This window comes from Saccostrea echinata, unplaced genomic scaffold (genome assembly GCF_033153115.1).
Source record: "Saccostrea echinata isolate AGI-Se365-2 ecotype Australia unplaced genomic scaffold, CSIRO_AGI_Sech_v1 ptg000029l, whole genome shotgun sequence".
Classification (NCBI taxonomy): Eukaryota; Metazoa; Mollusca; class Bivalvia; order Ostreida; family Ostreidae; genus Saccostrea; species Saccostrea echinata.
The window spans coordinates 37,668,357-37,685,087 of record NW_026889778.1 but is presented as its reverse complement, the minus strand read 5'-3'; the positions used below and the strand labels follow the sequence as shown (position 1 = coordinate 37,685,087).

The 16,731-nt window shown below is 31.9% G+C and overlaps 1 protein-coding gene across 1 annotated transcript; it reads left to right on the top strand.

The window, feature by feature from the left end:
• Positions 1-833: 833 nt before the first annotated feature.
• LOC133195272 (uncharacterized) lies at positions 834-9,190 on the top strand. The gene is made up of 8 exons (XM_061331126.1): positions 834-1,040; positions 3,938-4,190; positions 5,410-5,699; positions 5,937-6,083; positions 6,317-6,654; positions 6,833-8,125; positions 8,341-8,572; positions 8,702-9,190. Exons 1-8 carry the CDS (start codon positions 834-836, stop codon positions 9,188-9,190), a joined length of 3,249 nt encoding a protein of 1,082 aa, XP_061187110.1.
• The last annotated feature ends 7,541 nt before the right edge of the window (positions 9,191-16,731 follow it).

Sequence of the window (16,731 nt, the reverse complement as noted above, 5' to 3'; positions counted from 1 at the left end):
GGTGATCATCAAAATCTGAATCCTCTGTCTCGGGAGCGTCGTTTATCCAATGTGGATAAAGTATGGACCACCTCTTTTTATCTTATCTCATATGTTTAAAGTCTAAAGTAAACGATATTTTAGGGATTTAATAATTATATTATTGTTAAGATATCCAACTATTTTTCTAATTGTAACTTGACGTTCTTTCATAACAAATTGCTCAACTAAAGACACATCTTTTCCCCGGCTTGCTTTTGCTGGGCAACGGAACAAACATCATTTTTAACCATCTCCATGCCTTCACTAAAACAATCAATGCAATTAATGATTAAAATTCTGGTAAGTCTTTTGTCTTCATAAGCCTTGTACAAATTATCATATTCTACTGCAAAGGAATTTCCAAGATATACGTTAAACTTTACAGCCGTTCGTTGCTCGAGTACGACTAAGTCAACCATTTTTTGTCACAAGTCACCTACATACTGACGTCATTTTCACATTGTGACGTCACAAACACGGACCAAAACATCATATAACACCTGCTACTTATAGAATATGTGTGTGACTATATGTGTGCCAAATTTCATTCTGATCTGAATTGTGGTTTTGTAAATATAGAGATAGTTCGCGAACTTTTTGATCACCCCTCGCATATTTTACTTACGTCTTTTTCCAGGAAGGAATGAATTCAAAATTCTGGACGCATGGGATGTGATATTCGGAACGATTCGTGGACGGGACTATTAAGTCGTAGACCTCCACATGTTGTTTGAATTCATTTAATATCCGGAATTATGTAATAGAAATCTTCGGGAAAAAATTGCATCAGCGAAAAGGAAAAAAGAACCATAATGTCTAGAAGAGATTACGCCATTACAAAACGCGAGGACACGGTGCAATATACATTGAAGGATGTGAAAGACTGTGATGATATCGAGTATGCTTTTGACATCGGGGACGCCCTGGACGTAAATCTGGGGGGACTGTCTGACCTAGACAGTATCAAAGAGAGGCTGATCATGCATATAGAGAAGGAAAAGGGCAACTTCAAAACACAGGTGAGGGGATCTGTGTCAGAGATTCAGATTGTTTATATGTACATGTAGCAATTGCATTCTGACCTCACAGGCCTTTAGCAAGCAATTTCAATTTGGGGGGAGGGGGAGGGGCACAAACATACATTTTCAGTTGGGGGGGGGGAACTATCAACTACCAAAAATTCCTTGACAAGGAAAAAAAAGAGGCATCAGACGTTATTATTGAGGGGGCACAAGCATATGGTAGCTATGTTTTCTATAGTATTCTATATATCGGCAAAATTATGGGAACCCCCCCCCCCCCGGTTCATACGGCCATGCCTCAGCCCTGAACTAGACCAAACTCACATGGCTTCTAAATGAATGAATGTTCAGTGCATGTCAAAAAAGAGAGAGAAAATATAAAATTTCAATTTAACTGCCTCTGTATTGGTAAAATTTTTGCTGCATCATAAGAAACAACGTGAAAAATAAAATTATAGGTAAGGCAGTAGAACTTATCTAAAATATCTATCTGCCTGCTGTCCAATCCTTTTGTGATTATTCATAATAAAATATTGTTTAAATTAAAATATCTATCAAAAATGTCACCTGCAAATATTTCGGACATTATAATGATGCATTTACATACAACAATGACGTAAAAATTTAAGCAGCAGTTTGTTAAACCTTCAGTTTAAGTTTCTACAACAAAGACATTCATTTCATCAGTATAATGTAAAATAAATAATCCCAAAGCTCTATCTTGCCAGAGAGGTTATATTTAAAATCACTATATAGCAATTTGTAGATGTAGTAATGTAATATCGACCACTGTGTGTTCAAAGTAATCAATATATATGTTTGTGAATCTACTTAACTACCTAAAGAGTTAAGGAATATGAAGTTGAACTTAAAAAATTCTAATACATCTTTAGAGCATTCCTAAATCGATAACTTGTTTACATCATCCATCTACCTATTAGATTTTGTTCCACCTACATAGTCATGCAATTTTAATATTAACCCCCCCCCCCTCCCAGTCATTAATAAAAAAAATAAGATAGGATCAATTAACCTGAGAGCACTGGACTTGTCTATTATATAGACTTACAGAAACATAGTTGCTTCTGAGCTAATTGGATTTTATTTCAACTAAGATTGACTTCCATGCTAGAATGAAGGTCCGTTGAATTTAACCTGCAATTTCTTTTTTAAAAAGTACTTATTTTAAGCTATATATCGTAATTTACGCTAAAATCCCCTTTTTATTTAATAATTTTGGTTTCTTTCGCATTCAAAGTTTCTGTTTATTGTTATGTTTCAAAGTTAATATAATATAAGCCTAGTTTTCAAGATACTCCTGTGTTAACCAAGACAATTTCTTTTGCGGTTCGTTGGTGATTTTAACCGACTTTGTACATAATACACTGTAGAACATGGTGACATTTTAACAATCATCGGGTATAATTGTGAAGAAGTCCATTATTTTACACAAAAGCCTGCTGCATTATCCTTGTAAAGATTTAAACCTCCCAAGGTAACTTGAGGACGAACTAGAAGGTCAAAGTACCTGGTTAAATAATTGTGTGGATATGCTGAATTTACTCATTTTGTAAAAAAAAAAAAAAAAAAAAAAAAAAAAAAAAAAAAGTCATCGCCCACAAAAACCTGTTTCAATTTAATGGCAGACTTTTTGGGGTTAAACAACTTTTAACAGAATTTTACGTAATCTTTTAAATGCAACTCTATAGGAGATTGAATTAATCACATCCTTGTTGAAATATTAAGGCTTTTTTAAAATTTAAAAATATCCACGTCTATTCAACTTTATTGTTGTAACGTGCGGATATTTTTGAATATCTTTTTAATTTCGTATCGTTTTATTCATTTATCATCGCATTTTTATGATTTAATTTAAGAATCCTCTTTATACTGCACCCTGAAGAGTTCTGATTCTGTGGTATTTTTATGCACAAAGAGTAATCTGCCCTTAGAAATCTACAGTGCATTACTTAATTTGTATTCAAAACAATTATTCTTAACATTTTTAGCAAAGACAATTGATTGAACACTTTATTTGCATGTATTACCCCCAGTGAAGTAAAAAATATTGATTTCTGTTCATCAATAATTCGTTGTCTTTGAACATTTTCATTTGAGGTAAATGCCGGGTATCCTATGCTAAAAATGATATAAATAAACTCAATACTTACACTTTTGTACTATGTAATTTTCTCTATGTCCAAAAGACATTTTGCTTTAGCGTATACAAGGTCCTTAAGGACAGATGGTACACTTTTTTTCAAAAATCATGGAATAAACAACTTTAGTCATGTTCATATAAATGAATTATATATTAATTATATACATGAAAAATGAATACGTTTAACGCGTAGATTTTAATTTTTTGTTCAAAGTTTCAAATAATGTCCAATAAAGTGATAAATAGTTGTATAGATTTATATATAGGATGATTGCAGAAAGGTAGAATTTTAAACATGAGAGAAATTTTAGAATTTCTTAATATTTTAGAAATTTGATATCTGCATCACTTACAACCAAAATAGGTCCAAAAATATATACCAATCCAGGCATCCATTTCTTTTTAAATTTGGTATCATCTCTCCTTAAAGTTAAATAAAATTTCGGGAACGTACTGTTCATCACAGTATATATATAAGTATTTTTGTTCGATGTCGAATATCTCTCACACAAATCTACATCTTTAAATACTCAATGAAATTAAAATTGCATGTCTATATAGGTGGAACAAATTTTTGATATATGTGAACTGCAAGATAGACTCCGAAAGCAGTACACCAAGTATGATATATTAGCACACATATTTAATAACCTTATACCTGGAAAAAATGATAAAATAACAAAGTGTAAGTATCATGTACGTATATAGCTGTTTTAATTTTCGCTTTTTGTAGACCATTGATAAACTCATGGAGTTTTCTCGGGAAGATGAGCGAAAACGACAGAAAATACTTGAACTATTAAAAGCAATTCAGGGGACATTAGAGAAATTTGAAGTACAAAAGGTTCCTAGCCAACAACACAAGCAGGGGAGCGCAGCGTTAGAGGAACTCCTGGTGACAGAGGGGTCGACGAAAAGTTTCAAAATTGATTTCAACCAAAGGATCTCGCAAGTCAAAACAGGAGAATGCATGGTTGTTGTGTCAGGTAAGGCTAGCCGAGGCAGCGAGATCAGTGCCTAGATTCATTTATTTTCAACTTAATATAGAAAGTCTTTTTTACAAATTGGACGCATACATGTAGCTCTATAATATCTATATACAATAATACTGGCTCTCTTTGTTAATTACACTCTGTTATTCCTTCTTCAGGCATGTAATATTTTCTGTTTATTATAATATAAATATTGTTTGTACACCTTGTACGTATTGTATAGTCTGTACACTGTTTTTCAGTTATGAGAATAAAATTCATTGTCATTGTAAACAAATGTATAATGTTTTTGCTTATATTCCCAAACACACTCAGTGGCTGTATAGGGTGACAAATCCAATTGCTTTAATATATAATATTGTAGAAAGTGACTACAAGTAAGCGGTCCAGTTTTATTACAGGTTCCTTTTATTTCTATTAATAGGTACTGCACATTGACACAATCAGAATGATTATTTTCCTTTAGTTTACATATAAGTGAAGGTCTTTTTTATGTGCAAAAAACATTCATGTCGATTCGGAATTTTTAGCAACTTCAATCTCTTGGAGGTATTTTTGTATTGATGGCTGCATTAATGACATGTTAACAGATGAACTCTGGGATCAAATGTTCAACTTATTTTAAAAACACATATTCACTGGAAGAAATACAAATATTGAACTAACCAACTTTCAGTAAGCATGTACATTGTAAATAAACATGTTTTGTTCGGTTATATGACAGTTCCTTCCACTCCCCATGTACTTGACGTTCTAAATATTTTCTTAATAGTTAATAAAAATTCAATACAATTTAATAATATAGAATTTTTTTTATATTATTATTAAGAAAATGTTTAAAACGTCAAGTACCTGTTTTGCTCTCTTTCACAGTAATTTTGATCTTTTTCTCTTTGCGAGCAGAATTTCTTATAACAAAATTGTGCAGATAAGGATTCCATAACATATTTTTATGTATCTGACATGATTGAAGATATTATTTTAAAAACTGTCAATTTTACCCGAAGACAATCAAATAAATGTCTTACAAGGGAACAATTTGTCCCAGGGAGCTAGTTCTGAGAATATAATTCAATTTATTTTTATATAAATTGCAGAGTATTTCGCTTTATGCTTTACTCAGTGAATTAACGTTTTCATCTGTAGATTCAGTTTTAGTGCTTTAGGGAATTCTAATAATAGAAATATTTAAATTTTATTCCTTATTTTTCAGGTGAAACTTGCGCCGGTAAGTCAAGTTTCTTGAACCTCCTTCTTGGGGAGGACATATTACCCGTCCACCATAACCCTTGTAACGCTGTCATCACAAAAATTTCCTATGGCGTGAACCGATCGGCACGTATAGTTCATATGAACGGAGAAACAGAAGAAATAGAGGATATCCATAAAAGGGAAAAGAAAGAAATGTTGTGGAATAAAATATTTGAAAAGGACTTAGACAAAAGGGAAAAAGCGCCAAGAATAAGCGAAGTTCAACTATCTTTACCAATCACGATATTAAGGGTAGGAAGGAAGGAAGCGGTGTTTTTTGAAATCGCAGTGATGATATTGTAAAAAAAAAAATTCCTGAAGACCATACAATAAAATATAAGAAAATAAAAATACGTATTACCTAGATGATGCATGGCAACTATGATGCATGATAAAAACATTTCTTTGCTTCATTTTAAAGGAGAAATTTCACAGTCTCAATCATTATGTACACAAACTGATCTATTATAATCGTAATTTTTAACACAGAGCGGGATTGTTTTAGTGGATTCTCCAGGAATCGGAGAAAATTCTGCGATGGATTCTGTCGTCACACAGTTTGTCTCACAACACCACATTATGGGGTTCATTTACGTCATCAAGTCTGACAATGCCGGCGGTGTCGACGAAGACCGAGTATGTCTAATTTCAGTCATAATACATAATTTTATATTACTTTCAGTAATAATACATAATGTTATATATAATTATCATTGTGTTATTTTGAATTTACTGTAAGTAAAACACATACAAGTTCAGATTTACGTGCAATTCAAGATGATATAATACCATTTCATGTACCAAATTTATGTATACATCTTATTCGTCATTCACTGTTCTCACAAATGTCTTTCTTTCAATTTTAACAGCTAGGAAATTTACTCAAAGTTATCTTAGACAAGCAAAAGAAGAAATCAGACGATGCTGGAACTTTGTTTGATCCAAAATGTGCAATATTTGTGTGTAATGTATGGGACAATGTTAAGAAAGACGAGCAAGAACAAGTGTATGAACACGTGGTCGGGAAGCTGGAGAATTACTGGCCCGGACTGGTTAGGTCCAGCGTCATCCGGTTCTCCACAAAACGTGCCAAACAGGAACTGTCTGTCGACACTGACTACATCACCAAAGACTATAGACTTTTTCTAGAGGGATTGAAAGAGTTAGTTGCCAAGGCAACTGACAAAAGAATCAAAGCCACATACAAGTAAGTCTCTTGTTAAATTGTACAGGAGGAGTGTTCATATGTTGGTTGAAAAGATCATCAGAAATGTCTATAAAATATTTACATACAAATTTGTATTATAACTGTTGTCTGCATCTCATGAAAAAGACACAAGGAACAACAAAAAATATATGCATCATCAAATAATTTCTTATTCTAGGTGGATGGAAACAGTCTTAGTACGAAGTGTTCATCATCTTAAAACTATTGTGAAATCTGTGGATGATAATGAGCAGCATTTAAAAGGGAAAATGAAGTATGTTCACGAAAAGCTTCAAACTTTACGACTGAAGTCAGAGGGGGTCCTAAAAGATCAGAAGGCACACATAGACACAAGTGTTAAAGAAATTTGTCAAGCATTTGAAATTGTCCTGAACCAACCAGCCACACACTTCCGACTTGTTCATTGGTTGAATCAAGATTTAATAAATATTCGAGATGATGACCCTTGGCCCGAGGTCAAACAAAAAATTCATGATATGCTTCTGAATAGGATAACTGATGAATTCACCAAGTGGGAGGAAGATAATAAAAAATGTCAAAACGTCGAGCAGGAAATGTTTACTCAAATTAAATCCGAACTTCATCTTTTACAGAGTGATTTAGTTTCTATCGAAGGTGAATTACACTCCGATTCCGATAGTGTCTCATCGGAAGAATATTATGATTTAAAAACTCGAAGAAAATCATCCTTTCCCTCAATAAAGATTGGACGATGCGGGGACTATGATATTGGAGCGCTACATGCACAGCCATTACCAGTCAAATTGATTGGCAAATTTTTGCATCCATTCAATACTTTGGCAAAAACACTTCGACATTCTAGTTTATTCGAAACTTACGAATTTGCAAAATGGAACAGAAAAACAGAAGCGTATAGGAAAGATCCTCTCAATGTCGCAAAGCTTGTCTCGGAAAAGTTTCTTCAAAGATTTTTGCATCCCGAAAAGGGCGAAGAAAATCAACTCCTCAATTTCGTTTCCGAAATATTTGATCGTCCAAGAGAATTACTCGAAGTTATTGAAGAGAATGTCCCTGCTATGATTCAAGCAAATGAAAAATTACTAGACCAAATATCACATTGCCGCGTCAATGTCAATGAATCTAGAGAAACATACGAAAAGATGATGGAAGGTTTAGAAATTTTGAAACATCAACTCATGGAGTATGGAACTGGCCAAATTTACGTGGATGATTTTATGGGAAGGGAGATTCGTTTTCGAGACGAGTATAACGATTATGGAGATTCTGGTGATTTTCGATGTTCAGCAATTATTCTAAGTTGTTCAAACAATTCCCGGGGAGACAGACGTATCCACAGGGGGATTTGGACTGCTCTACAAAACGCAATTTTGTACGACGAGGATGAGAAATGCGATGAAGCAATTATCATTAAAGTCTATCTACCACTGGCTGGAATCTTAGAAACCTTTGCAGAAGTCACTAAATTACGGTAAATACTTAAAATTTTGGTAATCGTTTTGTTCTTTTGAAGTTTGTTCAGCACAAGTGTGTGATAGGGAGAAGAACGTTTTCAAAGCATCTTTGAAGCATTTTCCCCGAAGCAGTTTAATCATTCCTTTGCAATTTGGCAAGCAAAAGTATATTTTCAAAAGGGAAAGAATTGAATAGACTCTTTAAAAACAATTTTGTTTCTTCTTCCTTCAGCTTTCTGGATCATCCATGTGTAGCAAAGTTTTTGGGCATTCACCATTCCGACTCCCCAATCCCTGCATTTGTTTACATGGATCACCTGCGAAGTCTAAAGATATATAAAGAATTGTGCTTTTGCAATCTTCGAGTCGAGATTCCAAGAATTCTGGAGGAGGTTGTTCAAGGCCTGGAATATCTACACAATCAAAAGCTTGTTCACATGGAACTGTGTCAAAACACGATTACAGTATGTTTTTATTTACCATAAGAATTAGTCAACGTTAATAAAGAATAATTATGAAAAGAGGACAAAAGTAAAATGTTTCGCATTTTGGAATTCATTTTGTTATAGAAATTTTTCTTATTGTTCTTGCAGGTAGACTTTGATGGGAATGTGAAATTATCAGGCGGATGTCTTCCACGTTGTGCTAATTTTCCCATGGACAAGGAGTCTATCGGTGTGGGTGATTTTGCATACTTGTCACCGGATGTTCTGAGAGGGGAAATATACGTTGCGTGTGCTGACGTGTATGCACTTGGTCTTTTGATTTACGAAATGTTGCTCAATGCTCGATGTTTTGACAATCAGAGAATGATGACTCTTGATTTGTTTACCAGCAAAGTTGACCCTATCGGAATGAACGATGTCGTAAATAAATGCCAAGAGGTCAATATGACTGAATCGACTAAAAATCTTATTTTATGGTGCATGGATCCATCAGCAGATAAAAGACCTGCAGTTCAAGTGATTGCAGAAATGAGTGATTTTAAAAATGAAAAGTGTGCGCAGAATCTCAGACGTAGCGGGTTTCAAACCAGAAGGCACCAAGCCGTGAGGCGTATACCGTCTAAACAAGCTTATTAGAGAGATAGTGAAATATTTTGAGAGAAAATAGATTCGTTTTGAACATTGAAGACTCATTAACTTTAAATGAAAAAGGAGTATGCTTGAAGGGAAATAGATCTCATCGCATAATCATGGAAAATTTTCTTTGGTTTATTGAATCAATGCCGTGTTAGATAAAATGTTTGAATTACGAAACCTTTGAAGAAAAACAGAAAATTTTTTGTTTCTCTAGATCCATTGCATAATATGATAATGAAAATCAAATTGAAATTAAATCAAATTTTTAAAATAAAGTGACAGAAAAAATCTCTTGAATATTTATTTCTGATGAAATATGAATGAATTAATTTATGAATGAAATATAAATATGAGATTAAGCTTGGAAATATTTAGGGAAAAAAAAGAAAAGTAGATTATATTTAAGTGAAAAGTTAATTCTCTACAATATTTAATCTACGGAAGCGTATTAGTGCCACTTGGACACTTTTTTATTTTTCATTTTCCACACTTTAATCTGTAAATTTTACACTTTAATGTGTAAAATTTACACTTTAAGGAGGTTGGATCCTGTCATCAAAAGTAATGAGAATTTTTTATCAAGTATATTTTTAGAATTTATACACATAGCTTTATTAAAAATCAAAACAAAAAATGGGGGTCAATGCGCTTCTTTTGGCGCTACAGAGCATTTAGTTTGACCTTTTTGCACTGAAAATACATCTTACACATAAATCAATTTTTAAGTTTTTCCTTCAATATTTTTTGTTCAAATAAATTATGGGAACAAAAACAGTCTTATTTTATCTTAAATAGACACATTAAAATTTGTGACAACGAAGAAATTTTCAAATTACTCCGCATGTTCAATTATTTGACCTTTTTGCACTCAAACATTTTCATTTTTCTGGCATTAAAAATTTAACAAGCAAAAAAATCATTTGAAAGTAATGACATTTTACTGAATTTAAGAAGAATGGTAAAAAGTATCGTATATATTCAGAAAAGAAAATTAAAAGTGGGGGTCTGTGATGTTAATTTTAAGATATTACTAAAATAGTGCTAATTTTGAGCTTAAATTAGGGCTATTTTTTCCTTCATTTTCACAATTTATTTGCTATATTTATCAAATATGATGATAGAATTCATGACAGTTTATTTAATAGATAATTTAGGACCAGTATAAAACAGTCCACTGCAAAAAAATAACTATGTGTGCAGACTGCATGTAAAAATAGGAATCCAAACTTAACATACTTTAGATACTTCGAAAGAGAAAAAAATGATCATTTTCTTCTAAAAAACCTTCCGCCACAAAATATAGTTCCTCACGTTATGCTTTTGGTATGGAATTCAATCATGGAGTTTTAACTGAATATAGTTAAATTGGCATTGTAGAATCCAAATTTATTGTAAGAATTAAAACATTATGGAGAATTTTTGAAATATAGGTTAAGATAAAAATCTGCTCAAAAGCTCAGGAGCGAACCTCGTTAATATGTAAAGTTTACACTTTAATATGTAAATTTTACACTTTCTACTTTAAAATTTACACTTTAATCTGTGAAATTTACACTTTAATATGTAAAATTTATACATTAATGCGTAAATTTTACACTTTAATGTGTAAAATTTACACTTTAATCTGTAGAAATTACACTTTAATCTGTAAATTTTACAAATTTAAGTGTAAGTTTTACACTTTAATCTGTAAATTTTACACTTTAATCTTAACATTTAACTTTAATCTGTAAAATTTACACTTTATCTGTTTAATTCACATTAGCAATTTGGTAACTTCATTCATCTTAAGTAACAGGCTTTAAAGGCAATAACCCATGAATCCTGCATGATAAAATTTAATTTTGATTTTTTATTGAACGATAAATGTGGAAAATAATTACTTATCAGATATTATATGTATGGATATAATACAAATAGTAAGCAATCTAGTATGACTTTGAAGGTTTTATGGAATATTTGAGAGAATTATGAATTCAGTGGAAATCAAACACAAACATATATATATATATATATATATATATATATATATATATATATATATATATATATATATATATATATATATATATATATATATACATATACACATATATAACTTATATATCTTTCAATAAATATGATATTGATTTCATTATACGCAAATGCATTTGATGCGCTCGGCAGTTCAATTATTGATAGCAATAATTAAATTACATTCTACATACATGATGGGTAACAATTAAATTGAGAATTTTTAAATAACCAATTAAAATATTAATTATTAAGTATATACACGTATATATACCGTATAAGTAGAATTTTTAGCGAGGATTTAATTTAAGCGAGGGTGCTGAGATCGCTAAAATTGAATATCACTATAAATTAATTGCATTTTATTTGTTAAAGCTTCTTTAGTTAGCATTTTAATATAGCTGCAATTACTTCTCGCTAAAAATAATTATCATTTATTAAGGATAAATCGCTAAATTTTCGTCTCGCTAAAATTTCCACTTATTCGGTAATTAAAGTATATAAGTTTATATTACTTTTGGAACAGCATAGAAATTAATATCCTTTGATTTATCTTTAAATCTTTATCTTTAATCTTCATCTTTAAAAATGATGATGTTTCTTTATTGTTACGCTCTAAAATGACCTTAATTTTAACTGTTATATTTTACATCATGATCATAGACTCATAAACTTCTATATCAATCTGAACTGCAAATGAGAAGAAAAAAATATTTGAGATATATATTTTTTACTGTTCGTCGCTCTTTACTATAGTACTAAAGAAATATACTGGATTGAAAGCAGATTCCCGATATTTTGCTGGGGAAAATTACGAGACCCATGAGCAAATCGCCCATTCTTACTTATCATATATACATGTATAAACTTTTATGCAAACACTTGTGAACATCTCAGTTTTATACTATTTTTCAAATGTCATAGGTATAATACAATGAAACGACCGTTTGATTATTACAGATAACAGTACACGTTTTTTAAATTAAAGTGTAAAATGTACAGATTAATGTGTAAAATTTAAAGATTAAAGTGTAAATTTTACACATTAAAGGGTAAAATTTACAGATTAAAATGTAAAATTTACACATTAGAGTGATAATTTTACACATTAAAGTGATAATTTTACACATTAAAGTGATAATTTTACATATTAAAGTGTAGAAATTAGAAATAAAAAGTGTCAAAATGACACTAATACTCTTCCGTATTAATCAGTACCTCTTGCCAAATTAACGCACACCTGTGTGCTATGCAGTGAATAATAATGGTGATTCTTTGGAGTTAAGTAAATATTCTCTGACAGATAACACGGCAGTACCAGAGACCTTTCAGATTTTTTGCAATCCTGTTGAGTTCGAGATTTTTGTGACTACAGACCCTGCTATGTGAATTTGATTATACATACATAAGTTAAACTTGCATATGAATAAATTGACTGCGATATATGTGCCTTACTAGTACTAATAAACTTCTGCCGGGCAATTCAAGGTTTTTTAGCAACCAGAGTTTATATAAATATTTAAGCGCTATGCAGTTCCATTAAAATCACTCAAGTATCGAAGGAGAAGAAAAAAATCTATTTTTACTGTCAAGTGCGGCGTAATCAATCCATTTAACCATTGATAAAAGAATTGGTAACAGCTATTGAAAACAACGGTACTGTTTAGTTAAGCCTATTATATACGTCTATAAACGGATTAATTTTCTTCCTGGTTCAGGAATGCTTATGGAATTTCATATACGACAGCCAACTGCTTACTGCCAACTGCTCACCCTTACTGCCAACTGCCAGCTGCTTACTGCCAACTGCTCACTGCTGAATGCCAACTGCCACTGTTGATGATTATATTGCCTGTTTTGTTATCTTTAATATCTTTAATACGCATGCTTGAATAAATCCTATGGTAGCAAAAATATTACAATAATAACAAAAATTGGCGGGTTCAGGAATTTATAAAAGGTGAAGGCGAGGAAAGACTTAAATGCGAAGCATTTAATTTCCACATTTCCTTGCAGGAAAATAATTCAATAGCCATTTCTGACGGTAAATTGATTGAAGGCTTATGTAATGACAGAAAAAAGGGAGTACTAGGATCCTGAGTGTTGGTATAAGCATTTCAACCAGAAATACTGATGAAAAATCATAATCATGGCAAAAAAACTCGTCCGGTAAAGCTTTGGCTTGAACGCAATAAAAGTGAAATTAACGCTGATCACTTAAATACCCCTGAGAGTGATTCGAGACAACTGATGGCAACAGCTTTGTGAGGTGGATCTAAAGTTCTTTAGCTTCCCTTGTTGAAGTCAAAACTTCTAAATGCTATTAAATATCATTTCAAGTTTTCATTGTCAGGTTTTTCTTTTTAAAATGCATATTTGGAATTTAATTTATGCTAGTCGTATTCAATTCAACCCAAAGAAATACGATTTGAATTTTATGCCTATTATTTCAAGCAGTCCTGAACCCGACCTAGGCCTTCTCTAAGTTTTTTTTCCATATTTATAAACAGTATCGCCTTTGTAGGTCTTATCTGTTTCACAGGCTCTAAATTGATTATCTTAATTCACTTAAAATATGAAACAACCATAATAAGTTTATCAGAAAATCGGCATTTTTATTTTACACCAGTCAAATTATATAAGCTATTTTCTACTCGGCACTTCAAAAATGTCCACCGTACCCGATATTTATTTAAAGATATTTTTTTAAATAAATTTTTTTGCAGTTTCTTCTTCTTTTTTCAATTCAAATTATATGGAAACATCCTAGAAAGTAGAAATGTCTCTAAATATTCAGTGACCTTTTTTTATCGATTTTATTTCAGAGCACAACATATATAGAACCCCCACCCCACCCCACCCCCCCCCACCCCAAAAAAAAGGAGAAAAGTGATTGAAAGCCTTCGATTTTTCAGTTCCTGTTGTTAAGTTTAAACATGTTAAATTTAGGATCCCTTCCTCAAAGCTGCAGATATAAAGAGCCTCGCACCGCGCTTATGGGAATATCAAAGATTAGGGTTAATTGTGCTTTGATTACGTTCTGTCTAAATCTAAACCGGAGAAAATGCGCAGAATTTCTTGGGATGACAAGGCATAAATTTTACTCCATGTAAAAACAGTTGACTAAGGCAAAGAATCAATTTCCGGGGGGGGGGGGGGGGTCACAACCCAAAGAAATCCCTTGACAAGTAATAAAAAGGTCACAGGCGCCATTATTAAGGGAGCACTACAGTAACTGTATATTATATGTTGGCAATTTATTGGGGACACCCACAACCACCACCACCAATGTTTTTTTTTTGTATTTTTTCTAAATCTAAAATTGTCCATTAAAAAGATTTAAATAAGACAAAAAATTACAAATACAGGTGCCTTTCATAGAAGCACCAAAAGATATTACTAGATATTTTAATTTTTAATTATACCATTATAATTTTCAGTAATATTTCTAGCATAAATTATTTTATTATACTTTTAAGTAATATTTAATTCTAGTATAAATACGTACACCAACAAATGTTACCTCCAAATTATTAAAACCCTACTAAAGGTGTGTTCTTTTAATGTCGTATGTGCCCCCCCCCCCCTCCCACCCCCGGTCTAAAACATCAAAACAGGTATTAAATTTTTGCCACCAAGGAAATGTGGAAATTAAATGTTTTATTTTAAAGAAGAAATTATACTAATTCTTTTGATTTACTCCTCCCTTCACGTCATAATTCCTAAATCAGCATTATTTAATATTGCAAGAACTACACACACTAATATGTACGGAAGCCGGTTGGTGCCAGGTAGAAAAAATATTTTATTTGGCGTCCGCCAGATGATTATTTGACGGCCGCCAGAAACTTATCTGGAGGCCGCAAAATGATTTTTTGGCGGCCGCCAGATAATTATTTGGCGGGAGCCAGATAAATATTTGGCGGCCGCCAGATAAAATATTTTTCTACCTGGCACCTACCGACTTCCGTACGCTAACGCTAATTCCCGTTTACATATTACATCCATTTGATTCAATATTAATGAGAATTTGGCTATTTGGTTTGAATGCAAAGAAAAGTTCATTAGCAGCGGATTAATAATTTTATAACCAGTGTCAAAAAGTTAATTGCTCTTATTTACAACTCCTTTCATAGAGGGGGGGGGGGGGGATTAGAAAGTTTTCTCAATTGAAATCAGGCTTCAAAACATCACCAGATTTTCAAGTTTTCGTGGAAATGGATAAATGACCCTTAATATTTAACTTATGTAAAATTAATAATATCAGATTGAAAAAGTATTTTTTTCTTGTTAACTTATTTGAAATTTGTAATAAAATACACGTAACTATTTTTATTGGGGGGGGGGGGTCTGTAAACCCCCCCCCCCCCCCAGTGAAACGGATAAAAAAAAACCTTGGTATGAATTTTTGAAAACACAATTCATAATATCTGTAAAAAGAAAAAAGAAATTGTTGTAGGGGTGAAAATAAATATCCACTTATAGTGATAAACACAAGTTTTACCAAAATTTTAAGCTTAACTCTTTTTGGCTTTTCCATATAAGTCATGTTTTATGAAAATTCACGTAAATTTCTGCATAGATATAAAAAAAAAAGGTCATTTAAATATGTTTATATGATTCATTCATATTATATTAAAATATCAAAATATATATGCAATATCATCTTTATATAGATAAGCAGTAGCAGTTGGCAGTAAGCAGTGAACAGTTGTCAGTAAGCAGTGAGCAGTTGGCAGTGAGCAATTGGCTGTCGTATATGGAATTCCATAAAATAGAGATAGGTCATCAATCTTTTACTCACTTATAAATATCTTTACTGTTTGGTGTTTGTGCCTATATTTTCAATTCTAAGATACCCATCTTCAAATTACTTGTACCTTTCTTCAAATGAATTAGAGATCAGTATAATAGAATAAAAATCATGATTTGAAGATAGGTATAAATATTTAATGACGGGTACAAATATTTGTATGTATGTTGGTATGGCGTTCCACTTATCCTCAATTCTTAATCCATTAACTTGAGGTTGAGGATCGCATTACAATAGTATTCTACTTTCAGTTTCAAACATCGATCCCTACTGGTTTCATTTTATTTGATTTTATCTTAAAAAAAAGGTATATTATATATTAGATCACTACAAAATCTTTCACTCATGATGCCTTATAGTGATTAATTAAAGCCCTTGTGGTGATTCTTGACTGAGTCACAAAACGGATATAGATCAATAAGATAACTGGCGAAATCGTCTGAAAGACACATTGAATGCATTTAAAATCTTCACAAAAGAAGCTTCTCTTGTGGTCTTGTACAGTTCTTTGTGCGATTTAGTTGTGTACTGCATGTATGTAATTCTTTCGTATATAAATGAAGTTTGGAAGAATCAGTCGTAAGTATTGAACTATGTTTTGTTTTCTTTCTTTCTTTTTAAATTTACTTTCCTTAGTTAAGAAACATTTGGCTCGAATTCCCCCTCACTCCCTTCTTTTTTAAAATATCGATTTATTCCTTACATACTTGGTGTT

What these genes read in the sequence shown, in the direction of transcription:
- LOC133195272 (XM_061331126.1), top strand. Translation starts at nt 834, where the DNA reads ATGTCTAGAAGAGATTACGCCATTACAAAACGCGAGGACACGGTGCAA. An exon ending in AGGGCAACTTCAAAACACAG is followed by an intron (nt 1,041 to 3,937) that starts GTGAGGGGATCT and finishes CGCTTTTTGTAG; the next exon opens with ACCATTGATAAACTCATGGA. An exon ending in TACCAATCACGATATTAAGG is followed by an intron (nt 5,700 to 5,936) that starts GTAGGAAGGAAG and finishes TTTTTAACACAG; the next exon opens with AGCGGGATTGTTTTAGTGGA.